The following is a 14490-nucleotide window of genomic DNA, read 5'->3' as shown; positions in this document are numbered from 1 at the left end:
CCATTCAAATAGGAAGTGCCCAAGACCCAATGTAGAGGGCCCCCGAATGATCGAGTGTGCCTGAGCAGGTTAACAGATAAAGTTCCCAAAAAGGGCGTAGGGCCGTTCATTCAAATAGAAAGTATTCAAGACCCAATGCAGAGGACCCCAAATGATCCAGTGCGTTAGAGCAGGTTAACAACATGGACCTCGTCAAGAGCGTAGGACCCTCTATTGAAATAGGAAGTACTCAAGACCCAATGAAGGGGCCCCGAATGATCGAGTGTGCTCCAAACAGACTAACAGAAAGGGCTCCCAACAAGAGCGTAGGGCCCTCCATTTAACTGGAAAGCACCGAAGACCCATGTAAATGCCTCAGAATGATGGAATGTGCCCGAGCAGCTTATCAGAACGGGCCCGACAAGAGTGGAAGGCCCTCCATTGAAATAAGAATTAGCTAGAACCTAGTGCGGCGGGGCCCCCGAAGGATTGCGTGTACCCGAGCAGATTATCAGGTGGCCCAGACAGGAGTGCAGGGCCCTAAATTCAAGCACCAAGACCCAATATAAACGGTCCAAACAATCCAGTGTGGCCAAAGCGGAGAACAGATAGGGTCCCCGACATGTGCGTAGGGCCCTCAATTCAGAAAGGAAGTACCCAAGACACTATGTAGAGGGCCCCAAAAAATCGAGCGCGCCAGAGCAACTTAGCAGATAGGACGCTCGAGAAAAGCAGAGAGCCCTTCATTCAAGAAGGAAATACCCAAAAATCAGATGTAGAGGTACCCCATGGATCAAATGGGTTCGAGCACTTTATGAGAGGGGGCCCCGACGGGAGCGTAATGCCCTCCATGCAAATAAGAAGCACCCACAACCCGGCGTGGAGGGCCCCAGAAAGATAGAGCGTGCCCAAACAGGCCATCAGACGACTCCGATGGGAGCAGAAGGCCCTAAATTCAAGCACCAAGAACCAATGTGTAGGTCCTCCGAGCAATCCAGTGAGGCCGAGGGGGCGAACAGAGGGCGCCCCCGGCAAGTGCGTAGGGCCCATTCAAATAGCACGTGCCTGAGGCCCAATGTAGAGGGCCCCCGAACGATCAAATGTCCCCGAGCAGGTTAACAGATTGGCCCCGCCACAAGAACGTAGGGCCCCCCATTCAGGAAAAAGTACCCAAGACCCAGTGTGGAGGGTCCCCGAACGACTGAGTGTGCTCAATCAGACCATCAGATGGGCCTCCGACGAAAGTGTAGGGCACTAAGCAAGATACAGATAATTGGAAACAGCCTAGACCAATGTAGAGGGCCTAATGAGCATACCGCAAGTGTGTCGCTAAGTTAACCGAGACCACGTAAAGGGCCCTTAAGCAATCGAGAATACCCCGGCAGGTTAAGATATGAAACTCCGGCTATAGCTCACAGAGTCTTGCTGGCGAATGGAAAGAATCCGTGGAAGGGCCCATGATTGACAACAGCGCCTCGGCACGCTTAACAAGAAGGTCCCCAACAACAGCGCAGTGCCCTCCGAACAAATGCAAATAAATGTGGGGCACCGTGGAATGCTCTTTAACGATCGTAATGCTCCCGCAAGTGGGCATGTAGGTCCTCCGGAAACAGCTGGGGCCTTTGACGGTGTTATGAGATTTAAGATTTCCAGTTCACAACTTTGCAATCATCGAGTCTTTTTTAACTTTTGATAGGCCCTTTACTTTCGTTTATAAGTGTTCTTGGCTGCCTGGAAGTCCACAGATACCCAGTTTTTGCGTGTTGTATTAAAAAACTTCACCTGTTCGGCAAGCTCTGGCCCCCTCGGAACCAGTCAAGGCCCTAGAACAGGAGAGCCAAAGGGCCCCTTCGGGAACCAACGGGGGCATGGCATTGTGTCCCTCCCCCTCTGGATCCGCCCACGATTGGCGAAATCTTCGTTATAGATCATTTTCCTAGCATCTACCAACCCTTTGTAGCATCGACCAAAAACCGTACCACGGGCCACCAAAACTTACTCTAGTAGCCTCGGACGCCGCGTAGTGCTCACGGCGACGGCTGGCGTGGCATGCCGTACGTGATAGATTTGCGTATATGGGGACACAACAAATACGCCCCCACAACCCTGTTATCCTCAAGCAAGCCATTCGTCAGGTGGGAATCATGTAGATATGATGGCCCCAGAACTTATCGAGCATTTCTTATTCGAATATTAATGCTCACTATGCACTAAATGTTTTTTAACCAATTATTTCTACATGCAGGTGTGAGGTAATGACTTGCTGGCTGCTGGTGCAAGCAATGTCTTCAGATACCTACCAGTACCTATGTTGACCAAGAATGATGTGACATTTTCACAGTGATTCTCATACAATTTTTCAGAGGTGATACAGGCTGAAGCTGGGATGCCAGGGTGCTGGTTGTGTGCATACCTCATTTATGTTAAGGCTTCTTGTGATACCTGAACCATCTTTCAGGGCAGAATTCTTCAGTAGGGCTTTTAGGGACAAAGTGCATGACATGGCATGCCCAGAAAATCACCTGGCTGCTCTGATTGCACAATACTCATGCATGAGGGTTGGTGTTCATATAATTCACTTTACCTTTCAGAAGAAGAAAACCACACTGGGAAGGCTTTGCACTGGAAAGGTTTGGAAAGAAAACATATGCAAAGGCTTCCTGGGCAAAGGCCTCTGATAGACAAGGTCTTGATAGTGTTTGTATGGTCTGTGCAGAGGTATTTACACTACCATACACTTGCAAGTGACATTTTAGTCCACTTAAAACAGATCAAAATGTCTTATGGATGTAATTACATCATTACAATGTTCAAGTGTAGTTATTTTGAATAATCTAGGTGAATATAGATATTGGTGAAACTCAAGGAAAGATTGGGTATTCCTACCATGACAATACCAAAGGACTATAATTTCCATAAATTAACAGTGTATTTGTAACCACTTGGGAGGGGATGAGGAAGTGACTCCCTCCTCCCAATTTTCCCTGGATGAGATTTCATCCCCAATTTGCCCTGAAATGCATGTTTGTCATCTTTTCCCATTCAAGGATGCCTAATTTGGTTAGAATGTCCATATAGATTCCAGATTGGCTCACAATATCCCGATTTGTTCCCCAATCCCAGATATGTTCCCTACAGAAAGATATTTCTGAAGCTATGCATAGTGCATGTGTATGACATAAATACCAATTTTCTTGTTGCAATACCAACTTTGCATGGTTGCATCTTTTCCCATTCAAAGATGTCTAATTTGGTTTGACTTTCCCCCTAGATTCCAGATTGACCCATGGTATCCTGATTTGTTCCCCAATCCCAGATATGTTCCATAAAAAACACATTTCAGGAGCATATGTGATGCATGTGTGTGATAAAAGTACCAACTTTATTATAAAACACACAGTGTAAGGCTGGGAGACATTGCCAAGTTTTCAGAATATCCTGGCAAATCCTGGCGTGTGGATGCTGTGAAACACATCAGGGGAGGGGGTGGGTGGACTCACTCTCCATGGGCAGGAATGTGATGAATCTTCATTTCAAACTGCTGAAAATGGTTATGTATTTCAAACATTGTTTTGATGTGTTTGTGCATATGGTTTCAGGTATTATGTCTGCAATGACACCTCCAATAAATCAGAACACAAGCAGTGATGATGCAACGGTAGAAAACCACTGTCTTGTTTGCAACAGAGAGCAGACAGCCAACTTAGAGCGTATTTCGATTGAAAGCTCCCTGGCAAGTGGCCACTTGTTGAGCTCCGTCATGGTTGCCATCTTGGAGAGTTCGCTGCCTCGTTTGGGAGACCAGGTCCCAGTCGTGTGCGTGGTGTGCTTCTGTCTGCTGAAGGAAATCGATAACTTGGAACACCGTGTCACAGCACTCAAGGGGTCTGTAAGGCTCAGCTTTGCCCAGGCCTGCCGAGAGCGTGGTCGGCAGTGGGATGTGGAGGTGGCCAGTAAAGGCCCAGCAGAGGAGCGGGGGACCAAAGGCACGTTTGTGGAAGACGTGATTGGTGATCAGACTAATGGCAGCTGCACAACATGTGAAAGATCTACACAGACGGATGTAAACCTCGTCTTACGCCGTGAAGAAGACGAAAACGCACAACAGCAGGATTCTACAGGAGCTAAATGTGCTCAGAAACCAGATGTTCGACTTGCGCCTTTGCCTACTGTAAGTAGTCTTGTGCATAACATTGGCCAGTTTTATGCAGTGTCAGAAACTGTTGCCTACTCTGCCCAGCCTTGGAGGAACTTGCTTTGAATAGGCAGGGATGTGGATGTGACTGACTGGATGTTTTTCCTCAGCCTTATGTATATATATATATATATATATATATATATATATATATATATATATATAAGAAAAATGGAACTTATGCACACCACCATTTGTTAAAGGGGTGTTCCACACTTGCATGGGGCTTTGAACTGAAACATTCAGTGCAATTCACAACCTTGCCCTAGGAGATTTAAGCTCTACTTGTTTCTGAGCTGTGTGCCCGCAAAGACGTGCAAACTATTTCGGAGACTATTTCAGTGTCGCCCAGGTATCATTACGCCACAATAACGTCACGCATATCCGGTCATTACATTGGCCATGCGGTGAACAAGGTTAAAAAATGTGGTTTTTGAGTCATCTACGTGTGGTGTTTGTGGGCACGATTTCCAGACATAACGGCCGTCAATTGACTATGGATCAGTGTTCCGCAATGTACAAGGACGTAATCAATGAGGTAATGAGAAACATATTTTCTTCAAACAAATTGTGCTGCCTAGAGCAGCCTTTTCCACTGCAGTATTTAAAAATTTCATTTAATGTGAGAAAGCAACTACTGCCGCGCCGCTACTGCTGTCGTTCCTCTCCGTCCGGTCTAATGTCCCCTCGATCTTTCGCTCTCTCTCTCTCTCTCTCTCTCTCTCTCTCTCTCTCTCTCTCTCTCTCTCTCTCTCTCTCTCTCTCTCTCTCTCTCTCTCCTCTCTCTCTCTCTCTCGCTCTCTCTCTCTCTCTCTCTCTCTCTCTCTCTCTCTCTCTCTCTCTCTCTCTCTCTCTCTCTCTCTCTCTCTCTCTCTCTCTCTCTCTCTCTCTCTCTCTCTCTCTCTCTCTCTCTCTCGCTCTCGCTCTCGCTCTCGCTCTCGCTCTCGCTCTCGCTCTCGCTCTCGCTCTCGCTCTCGCTCTCGCTCTCGCTCTCGCTCTCGCTCTCGCTCTCGCTCTCGCTCTCGCTCTCGCTCTCGCTCTCGCTCTCGCTCTCGCTCTCGCTCTCGCTCTCGCTCTCGCTCTCGCTCTCGCTCTCGCTCTCGCTCGCTCGCTCGCTCGCTCTCTGGCTCTCGCCCTCGTCCTCGCCCGCTCTCTCTCTCTCTCTCATTCTCTTGCCCTCATTCTTGCTCTCGCTCTCACTCTTCTCTCGCTCTTGCTCTCGCAGTGGCGACGGAGAGGACGGTGCAGCAGGGTCTCGACGTCGGAGGCCGTCGCCGGGGACGGCGGCGTGTGGCCGAATGCCGCCGAGTGTCCCGGTGACCCTGGCGGTAGCACGAACTCGGCGTTGGTCGTCTCGCCAGGCCTGCAGACGACCCCGGCGCCGCCCAGAACGCTGCGGCGCCGCCCTACACTCGTCAAGACCGAGCCTGGCTCGAACGACGTCGCTGACGGCGACGGAGCCGGGCGGAACCATGCCCCAGACGACGGTCCGCCGGACGCCGCAGCGGGCTCGGCGTCGGCCGCGTCGCCCGACCCGCTGGCGGCCCCGGCGCCGCGCAGAGCGCTGCGGCGCCGCCCGACGCTCGTCAAGGCTGAGCCTGTCTTGGATGTCGATACCGACGGCCACAGCGCCGACAGTGACGGGGCCGTCTGGGACGACACGCGGGGTGACGGACTGCAGTGCGAAATGTGCGGGGCAGAGTGCGCCGACGCGTCTGAGCTGGAGCGGCACCGGCGCCACTGCGGTCCGCCGACAGATGCCGAGGCGGACGCGGTGCTCTGGAGCTGCCAGCGGTGCGAGCGCTCCTTCCGCCAGCTGCCGCAGCTGAAGCGGCACACACGCCAGCACAAGCTGCCCACCAGGCAGCTGGCCATCTGCCTCAAGTGCGGCGCGGTGTTCGGCGCGGCGGCCGAGCTTGTGGAACACAACGCCTCTCACGCAGCGGACGCGCCCGACATCCTGATCTGCAACGTGTGCGGCCTGGGCTTCCGTTCGGCACCGGCGCTCGCTGTGCACGCCGGCAAGCATGACGTCACCTGCACCGTCTGCTACAAGCAGTTGCGCAAGGACAGCTTGCGCGAACACATGCGGCGCCACACGGGCGAAACGCGGTACACGTGCGCCGTGTGTAGCAAGAAGTTCGTGGCGTTTTCGTCGCTGCGCGCGCATCGGCGCACGCACACCGGCGACAAGCCGCACAAGTGTCACCTGTGTGCTGAGATGTTCCACGTGAAGGCGAGCCTGGCCGAGCACTTGGAGCGCCACCAGGGTGCCGAGCTGCGATGCGAACAGTGCTCACGCGTTTTCCCGTCGTCACGTCGGCTGGCGGCGCACGCCAAGACGCACGACAGGCGCCGCTGGCAGCCGCACACCTGCGAGTTCTGCGGCCAGGGCTTCATGACGGCGCGCTCTCTGCGCCAGCACCGGACCCAGCACCTCGGCACCGTGCCGTTCGTCTGTCCCGTCTGCCAGAAGGGCTTCACCTACGAGGACTCTTACAAGGAGCACCTGAACGTGCACAGCGGTGAGTGGCGTGCATAGGCTGGCCCGCACGCGGGGGGCGGGCGGATGGGTGCGCAGGTTGCCGGCGATCCTCCGATTGCTGTCTGCTCTAGTGTAACCAGGCTGGACACGGGATCCGCTGAAGCCGCGCTTGCGTCACTTGACTATCATACCAGAGGCAGTGTCTCCCTGTTGCGGTTGCGATGAAGGTGGCCTCAGAAATTTAGTTCTGTAACGTTCCAACGGTATATCATGATGGAGGATGGGTTGTCTGGCACTCGGCGAACCAGAAACAAGTTCTTCTCCACTGCGAAGGTGGTCCAAAACGAAGCATTGTTTAACGCCGTCATCTTGCGCCACGTGCTTGCCATTCTTAAGCGATGGAATTTGTCGATCTCTGGGGCGCCGTGCTTGGGGTCTTGTGCGATATTTCGTAATCGCATCTTCAGCTATCGCTCACCTAGCACTCGGCTCTCTGATAGTACTGAAAGGCTGTTTCAGTGAGATAGTCTATCCCAGTGTCCCTCGGTCCCAGATGTTCCTAGGTGTGTCTCGGTGTCCCCTCGGTCCTAGGTGTGTCTCGGTGTCCCCTCGGTCCTAGGTGTGTCTCGGTGTCCCCTCGGTCCTAGGTGTGTCTCGGTGTCCCCTCGGTCCCAGGTGTTCCCAGGTGTGCCTCAGTGTTCCCTTGCTCCCAGGTATTCCCAGGAATGTCTCGGTGTCCCCTCGGCCCCAGGTGTTCCCAGGTGTACCTCGGTGTCCCCTCGGTCCCAGGTATTCCCAGGAATGCCTCGGTGTCTCCTTGGTCCCAGGTGTTCCCAGGTATGCCTCAGTATCCCCCTGGTCCCAAGTGTTCCCAGGTGTGCCTCGGTGTCCCCTCGGCCCCAGGTGTCCCCCATGTGTGCCTCTGTGTCGCCTCGGTTCCAGGTGTTCCTGAGTGTGCCTCGGTGCCCCCTCGGTCCCAGGTGTCCCCAGATGTGCCTCGGTGTCCATGTCGGCTCTGAGCGTTTGGCCGGCGTTGCAGGTCAGCGGCCGTTCACCTGTGAGGTGTGCGGCAAGTCGTTCGGCCGCCGGTCCTGCCTGTGGGCGCACCGGAACCAGCATACCAACCCGCGCCGCTTTCCGTGCGGCCACTGTCCCAAGGTGTTCTCCAACAAGTCGGCTTACACCGTCCACCTCCGGATCCACACCGGCGAGAAGCCGTACAAGTAAGCGGCGTCCAGCAGTGTATTTCAGCTGGTTCTGAGAGGCTGTGGTCAAGGAAATGACCTGATTTTGTACAATCTTGTAGCCATGGTGACGCGGATCTCGTGGAACCGCCCGTACTTCCTTACAGCTAAATTAATTTCAATTTAAGCTGTAGTGAAGGGAAATGACCTGATTTTATGTGTACAATCTTGTAGCCATGGTGATATGGATCTCGTGGAACCGCCCGTACTTCCTTAAAGCTAACTTGATTTCAATTTGAGCTCGGATTGAATCGGCACCTTCCCGACCCACGTGCAGGAGGAGGGAGGGGGAGGGGTGCTCGGACTGCGCCGTTAGCCGGCCTGGCGCGCCTCGACTGACAGCTAGCCGCGCCTGTCATCAGGTGCACGACCTGCTCGGGCTCGTTCCGGCTGCTGAGCCGTCTGAAGCGACACGCCTGCGCGCCGCCCGCCGCCGCCGCCGCCGCAGCCGTGGCTCCCGGCTCGGCGCCGGGCACCGCTCCGCCGGTCACCGTACAGATCAGCACGCCCGGCGGCCAGACGACCACAGCGCACATACAGCTGCCGGCGGCGATGGCGCCGGCGATGGCCGCTTGGCAGCCGCCGCTCGACCACGGCTACTCGGCGCCGCCGCCACCGCCGGTCACCGGGCCGCCCGACAATCGACCCGTGCGCACCGAGCACGTCGGCGGCCGGTGCTCGCCGCTGCTCATCCTCGCCGGGCCGTGACCGCCCTCTGTCTCATGCGCTGTGTGATCCGCTGTCTGGGGCCGTCGGACAGTGACCGGACCGTCTGCGCCGCTGGAGCTGACGTGGGCGCCGCGGCCGGCATGTCTTTCGCCGGGAGACAGGTACCTCCCGATGGAGGGGTAGCTTCCTTCCGGGACGGCGGCAGCTGTCCCCGAGGTGGTGACACTGGGTTCCGGGGATGACCGCTGCTGTCTGCCGGTACGGTGGTGTGTATCAAATGCTGAATGTGGCGGTCTGTCGTCGCGCCTCTGTGCTTGACGACGGCGCGGCCCGTCTTCCCGCGAGCAGGGGATATCCCCATTTATGTCTGCTGCGTGGGGCGGCAGCAGACAATCCGCGACCCTTTGTCATCCCATTCGTCGGACTGTTGTGTGCATGCGTCCTGTGTCTAGTTAGGGAGCATCGTGCCAGCGTGGGCCGGCCTTGGAGCGCGGACGCGCGTTAGGAATGCTCGGGGTGCTGCTGCTTCTGTACACAATGACAGCCGTCATATTGCTCATGGGTGCTCAAGCGCCTTGGTGCCTGCCGGTCGACGGTTGCACGGTATATTTCGCTGTTCGCCGGCAACGGTGAATGCTGCTGGCAATACAGCGTGGGCGGGCCTGTTGGATGGTCGGCACAATCTTTTTGTTTGTGCATGTTTGGAAGGAAGTTTAGAAGGAAGTTTACAGCCTGCAAGGTTATACCTGGATTGATACACTTCAATAGTGCATTTAAGATTGTGGGGTTTGTCTGGGCTATCTATCATAAGAAAGTTGGCGGTTTTCCTGTTGCGAAAATAAGGGACAATATCTACTCCGCGGCCGTTCTTGCATTTTACATGTCCAGAGATCACTTCCCATACAGCTTTTTAATCTTGTTTCTGGGCAGATGTTCTTCAGTATTGATAATACAGTTGGGCGTTTAGTTGTTTGTCCTGTCTTCGTTCAGTGTCATGTCTTGTCAAATGTGCTTCGTGTCTAATGTCATAATTTGAGAAAACAGCTTATTCACCAAGATCCGTCCGACCAAAAAATACTAAACTCGACTGTGATCCCGTTCAATTAGAACAATTCCCAAGTGCGCGCCTGAGGAATGATCTTGTGGCGCTAATTTTGTAGCGTCAAGGACATTCACCATCAGCAATTGAGCACCATCTGCTGTTTGCCTCCTTTCCGTATGCAGTGATTCTAAATCGCCGCCCTTGGCCATCAGCGGTCGCGTCAGTACAGGGTATCACTTTTTGCTCACAGTCCCTTCAGTTCTGTTGTAAAGTTAATGCTAGATCGCTCTTCAGGTGTGTTTTTGTGACGCCCTAGTTGATCAGTGTCCCTGACATCCACTAGGAAAATCTCCAACTTTCAACAACTCCAGCTCCAACTTGCCAGCAAGAGAAACAGACCCGGCAAACTGAAATGCATCAATGCAGTGTATCAATTCAAACGCAATCTCGAATACGCAGATTTCGTTTCAAACACTGCACTGACGTAACCCCCCCCCCCCCCCCCCCCCCCCCCGAAGGTTATCTGGCCACCCCGCCTTGACGTCGCCGCTGGGCGCGTGGGCGAGCCACAACGTTGCAAACTCATAGAAAAGGCCTCTTTCATAGGCGGCGTTTCGGCAGCTTGGGAGGGGACGGACAGCTGAAACGCTTTCAGCATCAGGTAAAACGTGTGGGGTCTTCTACACCAAGTGTGCTTTTGAAGCTCAGTGCCTTGGTTTTAAAATGAAGTTCATTTTGCACAGGTGTTGCAACTCCAGCCTGCGTGACGCCTCCGGTATTAACACCTGGTTGTTATATGTCTAGTGTTCGTGGGCTTATGATCCTCTTTCAGTTTTCCTAGGTACTTACATCCTGATTCTAGACGCGCTCTGTGTGTTGGAACGTGAACTTTGCTTGTTGGGTTTGAAATATTATGACATTTTGCATGCAAATGCCTTTCCCATGTTTTGTTCAGTCACCAAGGTATATTCTCGGCCCAATTGCCTGCCATTCCAGCGGAAATGTCGCATGACTTTCTGTTCCTGTATTAGTCACCGGCATATGTGAACCTGCTAAGTTCGATGTTGAATTTAAAATTGAACAGCTTCTTGGCATGACTGGCGCTTTTAGCTCTCTTACATTGGTTGAGGATTGAACGCGTAACTTCGACGTACGACACTTCGAACTCACCATCAACATTACGTGATCAGGTGGGTGGAAGAGTAACTTCATCCTGAAAAACGGCAATTTTGCCCATGGTTATAAGATGCAGACTATACGCAAGAACATTACATCCCGAGCAAAGTAATAATTTCAGTGCATCTGTTTGATATACCGGATGTAGCGCATATGTGAAATAGAAATGCGATACAAGTGGGCAATACGATGCGTGATAATGATATATTTATGAGATGCCGGAGGTGAATGAAGTATCATATGAACAAATGCAAATGGCCGTGGCTGTGGCCAGGCAAGGCGTCACGCTGTTGGCATCGAGCCACACAGAGATGCGCCGGAGCCTTTCGATAGTGGCACGATGTAGTCGGGAAGGCGTCACCTGTCCTCCACACACCAGAACCACGCGTCTCAGAAACGTGGTCACCAGCTCCAAGAAGCATGCCGGTACGTGGAGCGTCAACAGCCTCCCCTATCTATGCAACGTGCGGAACAGTGAGGAACTAGTTCGGTCTGCCCGAAACTGCCACTGGTGGTCAAATAGGTACACCTTAACTACCCAGTGGCTGTACGTCTTTTAACACGCGCCCGGGTGGCCGGCTAGATACCCTTCGCTCGGGTGGGGTGGAGGGGGGGGGGGGGGGTAATTTGACCCGTCCGAGATCTCGGGAACTAGGGAGCTAGAGACACCAAATTTTCAGGGCGTGTTGACCTGTACGTGAACTCACTTAGGCCAAAATCAGGTCAAAGTTTGAGGTTCCTAGGTCACGACCTTTGGGTCAAATAAGATCCAGCAAGGTCAAATTCCAGGTTGGTCTTCAAAGTCCCCCAGGACCTTGATACCTGTTTCTAAGCAAAAGGTCACATGCTCAACTAAGGTCAGTGACTTTGACCCTTTGAAGGTCATGGTGACCAAAATCATACAAAACTGCTCTGGGTTTTGTATTTGAATAAGCTGCAAAGATTATGCCAGGCAGCGTGTTTCTAAAAAAATGCTGACCTGGGTCGTTTCAGGTCCATGAACTATTCTGACTTCTGATAAGTCTATGAAAAATGTATAATGCGGTTCCTGCTATCAATGAATTCGAAGTGAGCACCAGGAACTATCACATACAGCAAGCCCTAGAGTAATAAAGCAGGTTGGTTTTGACCTTGGTCCGACCTTTATACCTGACCTTGGGTCAAAGCAATTTGCTTATTCAGTATTTGTGTTACCTAAGAAAGCATCTTAGACATGCATGGCTTCGTCGAACGCTCCGTTGTTGCATCAGATTGAACGATTCCCTAGAAAGCGACTTCGCTGGAACCATGGTCTGACTTTGACGTGCCATAGGTCAGCGACCTCACAAGGTACGTCTAATTTTTTGGACGCCAAACGATCCCCTATTCAATTATCTACAGCTATGGCTGCACCGCGCCGTTCGGACACCATTCTGGAAAAACCTTCGGGGGGGGGGGGGGGTCAATTGGAACCCCGAGCCCACCCGAGCGCGTGTTAGCAGACTTTGGGTGCCACCTAATCAAATTTTAGAACGACGGCAAAATCTTTTCAATTTTTGGTTGTTCTGGATGGTTATCGCACGTCGTTTCTTATGACGCATTTTTAACGGATGTAATAGTCTACACTCGTCTAGTTCTACACCCAACCACGCAACCGCCGAAATTTGTGCTAGTTTTTTCCTCACAGCATGCATATTCATAATAATAGTTTGGTAAGCATTTTACCTTTATTTATCCCATTAGAAGCTTGGCCTGGCAGTGCGCCGAGAACTTGGGCGCCACGGCATGCCTGACTCAGGCTAAGCCAAGCTTTGAGATGCCTGTCAAACCAGCAGCAGTTTTATATCAAGATATTCAGGCATTCAGCATTGATATTCAGGACTCTCACAATCTTGCCAAAAATTCGTAGGTTCATAATGCTAAGCCTACGCCTTTCAAAACCTGACAAGGTGAGGTGGGCATACACAACAACCCGAAGCATTTCAGGTAGAAATTCAAGGTTAATCAGAGCGGACCTTTGTGATGGAGTTCAAAATGTGTGCTCGTTAGATCAGCGCTCGGGGTTTTTTAAAAGGTTGAGTTTAGACGCACTATATCTCGCAAAGTTCTGGATGCCCAAATTACGTTTTCGTAGGTCGAGATGCATGGGCCAAGTTTTCATTAGCCCACCAATTTTTAGCTAAATTGTGGCAGTCGGGAATTTTGGTCGACGGTTTGATGCGATATGCCGCCAGCTTGGCGGGTCTAGTTTGGAGCTAATAATATTGGTTAGGATCAATATTCCACCAGCATTTTTATTATTATTCTGACCAGTTGAAAATTTGACCCCAGTTGATCTTTAGATTGATCTTTGCGCAACCTAAAGCTGTGCTAGGTGCTTTGCTACCTCTTCGCCGCATCTTCGAGCCATAAACGCTTGGTCACAAGTAAAAAAGACGCTATCCTTGTCCATATGGGCCATTTTGGCACGATTAACCAACTTAACCTTACCCATGTGAAGAGTTAAAATGGTTTCATTTGACTCGCATAGCCTCAAGATTTTGCCTGTATCGCGCAAGTTCAATTTTTCCCGGCCAGAATAGGATCTTTGTTCATGTAATTTCAAAGACGAATCTTGACTTTTTCGTGACTTCTGGTAACCTCAAAATTGACCTGAGGTAAAAACATGCTTTCGCCTTATATCGTCAAGACCTTTCCGCCGGCGCCTCTGTTTTTCCCCATTGAATCGATCGGGCCGATACCATGGGGGAGGGGGCGGAATTCCACCCTTTCCTCGGCCCGGCGAGGGACCGTCTGAGGCCCGACCGGGGACCTGTTAAATGATCACTGGCATCAAATCTGGAAATGATAGTTTTCAACAAATGCCCAGCTGTTGTGGTCTGAAATACTGCGTTGAGTAGAAGCATAAAACAATGGAAACAAAATACTGTCCTGACTAACCGAGCATAGCCATCTTTTTTACAGCAGATTTCCCTTCGTCAGGAGCTGTCTGGGGCCTATCCGGGGACGAGTTGAATGATCACTGGAATCATATCTGGGCAGTGCATTGTTACTGGTTCGTTTAGTGATTTAATCGGAAACGTAACACTTGCACATTCGTGGTTTGTATTCGTATTTGTACATTTTATTTATCTGGGTGCTACAAAGATGTAAGATAACCCGCAAGGGTAGAGTGTAGATCGAAATAGGCCAGCAATTTGTATTAACTTGATTAAGGCGTGCTTATTTGGAAGTATTTCGTATTCATTCAGAATAGGTCAGTGGAAAAAATCATGCACGTAGTTTTAAATATGCGCGTTCGCAAAATCTTAGGATCAACGAACTCGACTCCAGGCGTTGCAGTCTCCGTAGGCCGCGCGGAGTCGACTCTGTGGCTAACATTATGCTGTGGACGAAAATGATGACACATCTCAAAGAGGACCCCTTGAACGCATGAAAACATCAAATCGTACATTTAGAAGGTATCCCGGGCGGATATTTCACCGGTCTCATTTTTAGATCGATGTTAAGAACGGATCGGCATTTCCTCACTGCGAAGTGGTGCTGGCTGGAATGTGGCGGCGGGACTAGTAGCTAAAGGTAGCACGTCTTTTTTTGTGCCGCTGTAATGGTTTCATCTGCACAGAAGATAACCTCAAAGTTGCAAAATATACTCCCAGACTGCCCTTGGCCGGCTCGGAGTCCCTGGCGAATCACAGGTCTCTCTGTTAAGCACTGCGGG

At 51.8% G+C, this 14490-nt stretch overlaps 1 protein-coding gene across 1 annotated transcript; it reads left to right on the top strand.

Moving 5' to 3' along the window:
- Positions 1–1995: 1995 nt before the first annotated feature.
- LOC119102724 (zinc finger protein 497) lies at positions 1996–8814 on the top strand. The gene is made up of 6 exons (XM_037226182.1): positions 1996–2033; positions 3579–4150; positions 5400–6699; positions 7699–7882; positions 8266–8460; positions 8664–8814. The coding sequence occupies exons 2-6, from the start codon at positions 3584–3586 to the stop codon at positions 8812–8814; spliced, it is 2397 nt and encodes a 798-aa protein (XP_037082077.1). The 5' UTR covers positions 1996–2033; positions 3579–3583.
- Positions 8815–14490: the final 5676 nt, after the last annotated feature.

The sequence above is a fragment of the Pollicipes pollicipes genome, unplaced genomic scaffold (genome assembly GCF_011947565.3).
Source record: "Pollicipes pollicipes isolate AB1234 unplaced genomic scaffold, Ppol_2.1 Scaffold_5724;HRSCAF=6776_pilon_pilon_pilon, whole genome shotgun sequence".
NCBI lineage: Eukaryota > Metazoa > Arthropoda > Thecostraca > Pollicipedomorpha > Pollicipedidae > Pollicipes > Pollicipes pollicipes.
Note: the sequence above shows the minus strand (reverse complement) of the source record. Positions and strands in the feature narration are given on the sequence as shown.

Bases quoted from the DNA above. Each gene is read 5' to 3' on its own strand.
- LOC119102724 (XM_037226182.1), top strand. From the start codon at position 3,584: ATGTCTGCAATGACACCTCCAATAAATCAGAACACAAGCAGTGATGAT. The intron at 4,151-5,399 runs GTAAGTAGTCTT...TTGCTCTCGCAG, and splicing joins GACTTGCGCCTTTGCCTACT to TGGCGACGGAGAGGACGGTG. The intron at 7,883-8,265 runs GTAAGCGGCGTC...GCCTGTCATCAG, and splicing joins ACCGGCGAGAAGCCGTACAA to GTGCACGACCTGCTCGGGCT.